Source organism: Aedes albopictus, chromosome 2, assembly GCF_035046485.1.
Source record: "Aedes albopictus strain Foshan chromosome 2, AalbF5, whole genome shotgun sequence".
Classification (NCBI taxonomy): Eukaryota; Metazoa; Arthropoda; class Insecta; order Diptera; family Culicidae; genus Aedes; species Aedes albopictus.
In genome coordinates this window covers 318,105,734-318,116,249 of record NC_085137.1, presented here as the reverse complement: position 1 = coordinate 318,116,249, position 10,516 = coordinate 318,105,734, and the positions used below count along the sequence as shown (strand labels likewise).

Sequence of the window (10,516 nt, the reverse complement as noted above, 5' to 3'; positions counted from 1 at the left end):
ACTTACGAACTGTTGCGCTGAGTCGGTTATGATTTTGCCCGGAATCCCCATTCGACTGAAATTTTTCTTGCAGCAATTGATCAGCTCCGCTGTTCGCTGGCTACTCAGAAAGTCCACCTCGAAGTAGTTTGAGAAATGATCCACGGACACTAATACAATCATCTTCTTTCCTTCGCTTGTCAGCTCTCCTAAGTCCATCGAAACTATTTGGAACGGGTGTTCCGGAACCTCGGTGCTCTGCATAGGTTCACTACGCTGGCAGTTCTTATTCTGGTTGCAAACGTGACAATTTTTTACCATGCCCTGCACGTGATCGTTGAGATTTGGCCAATATACGATGTCTCTTGCCTTGCGGAGTGTCGCTTGCTCTCCTTGATGACTGTAGTGCAAAAGCTTCAGAACTTCTGGCCGACTCTTGTTAGGGACAACTATGCGGCTTCCCCTCAGAATCACGCCGTCCTGGATCACCAACTCCGACCGAAACGCAAAGAAGGGTTTCACGCGCTCATCCACCGACGCTTTATCGTTCGGCCAGCCATGGACTATGTAATGCTTCAAAAACTGACATGTTTCATCGTTTTGTGTGGTTTGTTTGATCCTCTCTAGCCACTCCTGTTGCATGTCGACGCTATCCAATGCATTCACCTCCTCAATGATTCTCCATAGCGGGTCACTGTCCTCCGTTCCCGCCGTCTTCTTGATGTCGATGTTGCGGGATAGTGTGTCGGCCAGAATCAAGTCCTTACCTTTTACGTATTGAACCTGCAAATCATACCGCTGCAGACTCAAGATCATTCGTTGTATTCGTTTGGGCACCTCTGGAAGTGGCTTCTTAAAGATGCTTTGAAGCGGCTGGTGGTCTGATTGCACCATCACTTGTTTTTGGCCAAAAATGTATTGGTCGAACCGTTTGCAAGCGAATAGAATCGCAAGAGTTTCTTTCTCTATTTGTGCGTACCGTCGTTCTGTCGCTGTCATGGTTCTCGAAGCAAACATCACCGGTTGTCCCTCCTGTAGCAGTACAGCGCCCAACGCAAAGCTACTGGCGTCACACTGTATGGTTGCTGCGACTTTTGGGTTGTAGTATTTCAGCACTGTAATTTCGGCGATTTGCTTCTTGAGCGCGCCGTAGGCATCTGCTTGCTGTTTTCCCCACTGCCAATCTTCCGAACTCAGTGCTTCTCTGAGTGGTCGGCTCAGTTCCGACAGCTTCGGGATGAATTTGGCCATATACGTTGCTAGGCCGAGGAACCGTTGTAGCTCCGCCGCATCCTTTGGTTCCGGCATATTTCGGATCGCCGCTGTTTTGTTCGGATCCGGTTTGAGTCCTTCGCTCGACAGCACATGACCGAAAAAGCAAACTTCTGTTTGGTTCAGCCTGCTTTTCGACCGATTCAGCTTGATTCCCATTCTCTGACAGCGCTGCAGTAGCGCCTCCAGGTTTCTGTTGTGGTCTGCTATCGCTTCTTCGTTCGTTGCGCCACGTCCAACACACAAAATATCGTCCACTAACACCTCTATTCCCTTCAAGCCGTGCAACGCTTGTTGCAGCTTCGCCTGGAATATCCAGTCTGTCGGTTCTTCAATTTTCGCAATGACCCCTCTCTTCTCCAGATCGTCAAGTTCACGCTTTAGTCCGTCTCTCACCGCAACTGGCACTCGTCGCGGTTCTTGCTGTTTTGGCACGCACTGCTCCAGTTCGATGCCCACCTGTCCTGCCAGTTTTCCATCTCCATTGTACACTTCTTCGTACTTCTTCACAATCATTTCCGCTTCTTCATTTTTCACTGTTTTCCCTACCTCATTCTTCTTTTCTTCTTCACACACTCTTACATCCTTTACACTGACTATGCCCAGCGCAATGCAACTTTTGAACCCAAGCAATGGCATTTTGAGCACGCCTGGTGCCAAATCGACCACTTGAAACACCACTTTATACTTTTTACCTTCACTTTCATGCCGAAGAATCACTTTTCCCACAGCTGAAATTATTTGGCCGCCAAACCCACGCAACTTCGTCGTGCTGGGCTCCAATTGCACTTTTCCCATCAATCGCTTCAGATTTTCACGAGCGATTACATTGCAGGAAGCCCCGGTATCAATTTGGCAGCACACTTTCTTCAACTCTTCACCTCTCTTCACAGCGAAACCCAACGAGGTCGTAATCTTCTTTTCCACAACGTTCACCTCTTCAATGCTGGTGATGTAATCTGCATCATCGCTGTCTTCGCCGTTTTCTTCAATCATCTTCACCATTTTCGCACTTTTGGGCTTGCTGAACGACGACGATGCATCTCGCGATCCCCCCGCGTGATCGTTATCGCTTCTCATTTTGCACATTCTGGCATAATGATTTGGTTTTCCGCACCTTCGGCAGGTCACGCCGTTTGCCGGGCAACTGTCCCTATCACCGGCTCTGTGGTCTTTCCGCCCACAGTACTTACATACTGCACCGAGTGGTTCAAACTTTTTCCGCGCACTTGTGCTCACTTTTGCTATCACTTCCTGCATTGGCTCCGGATCGCGCGGCTCCTCTTTGATGCACATAGCTGCCATCCTGTCCTCAACCAGCTTCTGGGCGCGACAGGTGTCGATGGCCGCCATTAGAGTCAAATTTGCCGTCTTCAAAAGTGTTTTTCGCGTGTCATCCGACCGAATTCCCACTACGATCTGATCCCGAATGAGCGAATCTTTCAACTGTCCGTGATTGCAACTTTCCGATAGTTTTCGCAACCGCGTGACGAACTTGTTGATATCTTCTCCCTCTCCCTGCACGGCCGTATTGAATATGTACCGTTCGTACGTTTCATTTGTCTGTGGCACACAGTACCCGGCGAGTGCAGCCAAAATTGCTGCTGTTGTTATTTGTGCCGCCGGCGCGAGTAGCGTATTCAACACTTTCACTGCTTCCGTCCCTAGGAAGTTCTTCAGCAATGCTACACTCAAATTAATTTACTGATAGAATCTAAGTGCAGAAAGCACATAGATTGCGAACGAGTGAGAAAAAAATCGTTCTAAGTGCAACTAATGAAAATGAAAAATTGCACTATTATATTTCATTCTTCCAATAATATATTCAGAGTGTGGCAAGATAAAAAGCAACCCGGTCAACATAAAATCCAAGCACAAACATAACAAACCTGAAACGAACATGGCGCGCTCAGAAAACGCACATTTTGTTGCCGACAATTAAAAAAATCTTTTGCATACGTAGTGCTCCGTCGCCCGAGTCGCTTGCTGTTTTTGAAGGTATGTAGTGAACTTCTTATTCAAACTTTAAGAACCTCTTCAAACTACTTACACTCCTCTTGTATTTTTTGTAGAATAGCACCAAATTGTCGCTGCTCCTCCACCGTCACCAAGGACGAACGCGTTGACGATTTGGAAGCTGCCGGATGCAGCTGCGATGAGGATGTGCCTTTTGATCAGATAACAGCCTGGCAGAGTCCAAATTGATCACTTTAGTTAACAAATAAAAGCAGCTCGATCGTAGATTATGCAAAATTTGTATTTATTTATATTTTGATGCTAATCCCACGTGTAAATAAGCTCATTATTCATCATAATGTAAGCTATGCACTAAACTATTGAAAACAAATAGCTACGCACATAAATTCTATCATGATTGAATCGGCAAAGATTTGATAGCGCTGCACATATTTTCCAAGTGTAAAAGCAACTGGTCACAATCTAAGTGCAGAACTTTTAAATTTAATATGTTATTTTTTCTGAGTGTACTTTTATCACATCGCTTTTGTCTTCGATCTCCACGGCGACAACATAAATCTCCCATGCTTGTCGAAAATCGGCAAAGTCTTCGGACAGCGTTTTGCTCGCCAAGTCTAGAAAGTTTGGCGGGTGCACTCCCAATGCCATCATCTTCACTTGTTTTGTGCGATCACTTGTTGTTGTTTTCTCTTCTTCTTGCTTCTGCTGCCACTTGTTTTTGACATTTACACTCATTTCACAGAGATCTTCACAGCTAGGCTGCCGCTTCCGAGCCCAAACATCTTCTCTCGCAGTTTCTCATAACCTCACTTTCTCGAATGGTTAAACCCCCTCCGTGCTGCTGCCGACAATCTCCCTCAGCGCTTCTTGGCTAGGGAACCGTCGCACCTCCGGAATTCCACTGCAGGATTGTTCGGTAATGCCTTATTTCGCTTTTCCGTACTATTTTCCGCGATAGTTCGACCGAAAAACTACGAAAATACCACTTCTGTCACCATGTTATGATATGCAAACGCGTGGTTTCAGGCTACGCTCAAGACTGGCGATTTTATTTAGATCTTTCTTTGCATGTACACACTGTATCGATATTGATCATTTACCATTAAGAAATTACCCAAAAGAATACAAAGTATTTTTACCCATTATAACAACTCCATCCAGTGTTTGGCTTCCGTAGCTTCAGGTGTGTGCCGGCGGCGTGTGGGGCTGGTGCAGTCGGTGCAGTACGGGTGATTTTTGTTTTGTTTGGATTTGTTTGTTGATTGACGGAGCTGGTCTGGTCAATGAGACAGTGACGGGTTGCGGTTCCGTCCTGCTATGATTGTTTATTTGATCATGATGAAAAGCTTACTTTAAAGGATCTTAGAGAGTAGGACAGGGGGAGAATGTAGGGGTTGAGAGAGATAGATAGAAAAAGATTAATAGGGCATATAGCGTCAGTTGCGGAGATGCATCACCGGAAAAACAAAGCAAACGATCAACATGAAATGGAACGTCAGTCTTGTAAAGCATTTTGTGCGAGAAGGTATCGCTCCTCTTGCTCCTCCTCGTTAGCGTGCGTTTGGCTGCAGGATTCGGCTCAAGATTCGGCTGGTGTGCTCGGAAGTGTCCCACCGGACACTACAATTTCATTCAGTGCCCTATAGTTTACATCCATCAACCAATCAGCGACGCCGATCACATCATAGACTAATTTAGCACCGCCGCAAAAACAAAAATGACATAAGTTGAAGAGTTGCCAAGTTCTAGTTGCCAAAAAGCCAAAAACAAGAAGAAGATCATTATCCGATTTTCGAATGTTTTTCGTCAAGAGCACGGATGAAGTTTTGGTTCAGTGTAGTGATGATCTCCATTCTAGTACACCATTGTTGCTCAATAGGGCACCGCACTGTTTTGATTTTGTATGGGATTTTGAAGTTTCGTGGCCTTGTTGTTTACAAGATTTCTGTTAGAGTGAAAGAGAAGGAGAGAATTTCATGCAGTTCCCTATTTACGGCAACGTCAGCACGCCAGTCCAAGCGCCAGTCTATCGTTTTCCGATCTCTGTCTCTGCTCAAGACAAGCTGTCAGTGGAAAAAGTGATTAACGTTACGTTTTGTTGTTTTCGCAATTTTGCATTGTTGTTCGTCGCGTTTGAAACCAGTTACCAAAATAATTTTGGTACAATTTGCGAAAGTTTAACAAGTAAAAATCTTTCGGGTATTCATCCGTGCAAGCCACGCAACGATTGCTGCCGCCATGTCCTCGAGCGATGGACCATCGTCGTCGCAGGGGATACACTTTCTCGATCTTCCGGACTGTATGATAGAGCAAGTGTTCGAGTACCTCAGCTACGACGAAATTGCAAAGAAGCGAATTGTGAGTCAGATTCTTTTTATATGTTTTGCATTGCGGTGGTAATGTTTTGTGAGTTTTTAGGTTTGCCGGAAGATCGACCGTGTCTGCCAGTCGCTGTTGAACCGAGGCTTCATGAAGATGATCAAGAGGCATAATGCCAATCTAAAGGCCATCAAGTCGCAACTTCCGCGGCGGGAATCCGAGCGTAGGAACCATCCATTGGCTAAGCATTCGGACATTCTGACATGCATTGAGACGCGAATTTCGATGCTTTCAATGACATACTCAAAGTACATTGATAAGGACTTGTGCTGTTTCATCCCGGGAAAAGTGATTGATGAAGTGTTCAACATTCTTAAATTGATTGAGAGCACATCGAAGCCCTTGAGGGCCCATGAGGTTCTACAGGAATTGCGGGACATTTCATCGATGGCAATTGAACACTTTGACGAGAACATTGCCCACAGGCTGAAGCGCATAATGGGAGTGCACCATCCGAGCGGAAGTCATCTGCCTTTCTCGACTCCAGGGTTCATCCAAAACGAGGTCGTACTCCCCTGTGATGTGAATGGAGAGAAGCTGATTCTCCCCACACTGACTCCGATTTCACCCCATAAGGCTTCCCCACAGCAGCTTTACTGTCACCAAAGTTCCTCTTCGGCTTGCAGTGCGAGTCGTATTAACAACGCATCGATCGCCAGGATCACCAACAAGTCCCGGAAGATGCGATTGACCATCAACAAACTGGTAGCGGCCATGCAAAGTTCGAAAAATCTCATGAAACAAATGCGGTCACAAATTATGCGCAATTGTGCCGAAATCAAAGATCTCCGCAGGCGGCTGGAAGAATCCGAAACCAAAAATCGCGAACTGCTAGCGAACATAAACCAGCTGGCGTTCGGTGTTCCGTCTAGTGCGGAACTGGGATCCGGTGCAGCCTCCGAAGCGACACCCAAAGCCAGCAGTCGGGCGGCCATGGTCAGCCGCAACATAAAGCCCCGGTCGGCTACCATCATATTGAAACGGGTTCTGGCCAACACGGAAAGTCTCGGAGTTTCGTCGTCCATGGTTCCATCGCCGGATTACGACGAGCCGATGCCGGGAAGCTCAAAGCGTACCAAATATAGCCAAGATTAACACAAAATGATGTGCAAAAATTTGCTCTCTCTTTGAGCGCTATCATTGTCGATGAATTTGAGATACTTAACACATAGGGAACTCATTTTGTTTTTCGTTGTGCCGTTTCCAGTTGTGTTTAAAAGCTGCTCTCAAACCACTTTCCCCTGGTAGGTATACAATTGTTTGTCGTGTGAGAGAAAAAGCTTCGATCAAACTCATGCTCATAGAGAATCATGTTCTACTTGTAACATTTTTATTGTGATTTTATAAAAAAAAAACTATTTCTCTGAGTTCTAAATTTAGATTCAAGATACCATATTCACCCCAATAAAATTGCCATGCTATTACTCGGACGTGGTAAAAGAGCGGCTTGATTCTGTCGAATGGAAATCTTCCATTAATCAGGTGCAAATGTAAGCAAAACAACAATCAAGAATTCAAGTTGTATGAGCACATCTGATGGAAGGTTGAAAACTAGAAATTTAGCCCTATGCAAATTTACTCAATTACGATTCGATTTAAGAAAGGATATAAGATAATACTAATCTAGTAGATTAAGAGCTACTTATCGGAAACTCATCAGTCGGAGAAACTCAACCAACCCACACTCGCCCCCTCCTGAATGTGCTAATACATATAATAAACTACATACTACATACCTATCTGTAAACGCTAGTAACAATTACTGAGTAAAAAAACTCATGTCTAAGAATTTCACCTATGTTTTCGTTTTCCAATCATGCTGAATGTTATTTCACCACGTAGTAGGTACATAGCATTACGAAACACACGAATACAATTAATAAAATAATCTCAGTAGGAACGTTGCACTTTCTAATGGAAAGAAAATCCAGCAAATTGGATGTTTAGTAGTATCTTTTGTTCACGAGTTACTTGCCTCTACGTGCATCCTACTGTACTAACAAACTGAATGAAGAGATACTCTAGGGGAAAGGTGACTAGAACAGTATGTGATAATTCGAAGACGAGAATAATTGTGAATTCGTAAGTGAAGGGCAATTGATACGAGAAATTTTTCGATTTCCAATGCTATAGGGGATATATAGATAGTCTACATCACGTGTTCTCAACCGTGGTCCGCGGCCCCCTGGGGGGCCGTGAAGCCAGTCCAAGGTGGGCACGATGTTACCAAAAACTTGTTAAATTTTTATTCTATTTTGTGCCAATTATACCGATTTTTGATTTTGTATACCACCACCCTCAAAAGCCACAATTTCAGGAACAAATTTTCAGTATAAAACGCCTTCAGAAGAAAAAATTTTCGACTGCGCCGCAATTTTTCAGCTATAACTCAAATTGAATGCACATGACGTCATTGTTTACGAAATGTGAGTGTCGAATAAAAAAACGTTTCATTGATCGTCGAAAATCCCTCCCACAGTAAATTTCTGGCTACGTCACTCTACCCAAAAAAAACTCGGTTTCATTCATTTAATTCATATTTTTTTCTAAAAAAATCATTGGGCCCCAGATGTTTCGACAATCCTCAAGGGGGTCATCATCTCAAAATGGTTGGGAACCCCTGGTCTACATCTTTTTGACCTCATCTGATGAGCCATTGCATTGGTAAAGGTTGAAATATAAATAATTAGGGTTTTTGACCTCATTTCCGGCACAACAGGTAGACAAAATTGTTTACAATGAAACGACAGTTTTCATCCACTTCTTCAATCTGAATCAGATACCTTATTGCGTAAACTTGTTGTTAACAGTGGTTTGTCCCAAGGAAATCGGTAATATTATTCGCAACTTGAAGGTCAGGAAATCGCCTGGCCACGATGGAATCAGCAACTGGCTGTTGAAGCGCCTCCCTCGGAAAGGTTTAGTGGTCTTCGCCAAAATCTTCTCTGCATGCCTCAAACTATGCTACTTCACGGTGTGTCTGGTAGAACAAATTTATTACAAAAAAATGGGCATCGCTAATTTTTACGCTACGTGAAAGTTGACGCTACCAGCTTTCATTCAAGCCCAACATCGAAATATTCCATCGGGGGAACTTTTTCATACAAAAATTGGGTATGTTTGTTAAGTAGAAATAGAGATTAATTTGGAACCGTGCATTTTGTATGGGGAAAAACAGTATTCTGAAAAAGTTGTTCGGGCTCCCTCGGTGGATTTTTTTGAGGGACCCTGCAAATGAAAGCTGAAAGCCTCTATTTTTGAATAGCGAAAAATTTGACGATGCCCATTTTTTTGTTATAAACTTCTCCCATACACACGCTGTGACTTTCCTGTTGAATGGAAACACGCAATAGTAGTCGCGATACCGAAAGCGAATAAGGATGCAACTGTTCCATCAAATTACCGACCTATTAGCCTTCTTTCAACTCTGAGTAAACTTTTCGAACGCGTCATATTGACCCGCATCGAAAGACACTTGGAAACCACCAGAATCATCCCACATGAACAGTTTGGCTTCCAAAAAGGTCATTCAACTAGCCACCAGATCGTACGCTTGGTGAAGAAGGTGAGGCGAAACCTACAACAAGGCAACTCGTCGGGTCTGATACGCCTTGATGTTGAAAAGGCGTATGACTCGGTATGGCATGACGCGATTCTGCACAAAATGCACCTCGGAAACTTCCCTATGATGCTTTTGATGATAATTCGCAGCTTCCTAAAGGACAGGACCTTCCAAGTCTCGGCAAATGGCTGTATCTCGGAGCGGATGCAAGTTCCGTTTGGTGTACCGCAAGGCTCCGTACTAAGTCCTACGCTGTACAACATCTTTTCGGCCGACATCGTCCAAATGGAAGGAGTGCAGTACTACTTGTTTGCAGACGACACTGCATTTTTAGTGTCACATCGGGACGCCAATGTAGTAGTGGACAAACTGCAACAAGCTCAGGACGCCATTCTTGAGTACCAAAGTATTGTCGGGCCGCCACCAAACCGGACTTCGCACAATCAAGTCGCGACGCGACCCAACTCGCGACGTTTTTTAATCATGTCAAAAGTAGTGCGCATCCTTCCCGTTGTTGTCAGCAACACAGCGCACTAGATGCGAAACAGTTGCGACACTTGTGGACCAAGAAAATGGCCATATTTGATTGAATGTCGGTCTTGATTCCAACCGGATAGACAATAAATGGAAGTCACAAGCCATTTACTTTACGCGCCGTCGGAGCCCAAGGTACCTGCCTCAAACTCAAGTTTCCTGTAACGGTGTCGACATTCCTTGGTCCGAAACCGTTGGTTACCTTGGTGTGTCCTTGGACCAGAAGCTTAACTTCAGCTGTCACGTAACCAATAGCATCCGGAAATGTGATATTCTCACAAAAACTCTTTACCCGCTCATAAAGAGGCGCTCTAGGCTGTATCCCACTATTAAGGTGCTGCTTTACAAAACCGTTTTCCGGCCTAAGGTGGCTGGATTCCCTGCTTGGTTCGACTGTGCACAGTGTCACCGGAACAAAATACAAGTCAAGCAAAACCGTCTTTTGAAAATGATGCTGGATCTGTGCCCCTTTTACCGACGGATGATGTTCACAGGCTTGCCGGTGTTGAACGGATCGACGACTGATTCCAGAGGCTGGTTCCCAAATTCCTGCAGAGTTACTCTTCCTCTGTAAACCCCCTTTTACAAGAGTTGGTCGTGTAGTATTGTGATATTAGTATTAAGCTTTGTTTCCTGTCCCATCTACGTCAACAAGACCAAATCTTTGGATGCAAACACGGTCAACCCTTCCAGTTTAATAATAGCTGAATAAGCAGGAGACTGGAGAGAATGTTGAAAACTTTCAATATCTTGGTAGTCAAATGGCGGCCGATGCCGGCGCCTAGATCGAAATAGGGGCACGACACGGATCGC

The 10,516-nt window shown here is 44.7% G+C and overlaps 1 protein-coding gene across 1 annotated transcript; it reads left to right on the top strand.

The window, feature by feature from the left end:
- Nucleotides 1-5,373: 5,373 nt before the first annotated feature.
- On the top strand, nt 5,374-7,507 carry LOC115257234 (F-box only protein 28). The gene is made up of 2 exons (XM_029856671.2): nt 5,374-5,586; nt 5,647-7,507. The coding sequence occupies exons 1-2, from the start codon at nt 5,467-5,469 to the stop codon at nt 6,700-6,702; spliced, it is 1,176 nt and encodes a 391-aa protein (XP_029712531.1). The 5' UTR covers nt 5,374-5,466; the 3' UTR covers nt 6,703-7,507.
- Nucleotides 7,508-10,516: the final 3,009 nt, after the last annotated feature.

Excerpts from the sequence above, each read along its gene's own strand:
- LOC115257234 (XM_029856671.2), top strand. The coding sequence starts at position 5,467 with ATGTCCTCGAGCGATGGACCATCGTCGTCGCAGGGGATACACTTTCTC. Across the intron at positions 5,587-5,646 it reads AAATTGCAAAGAAGCGAATT|GTTTGCCGGAAGATCGACCG; the intron begins GTGAGTCAGATT and ends GTGAGTTTTTAG.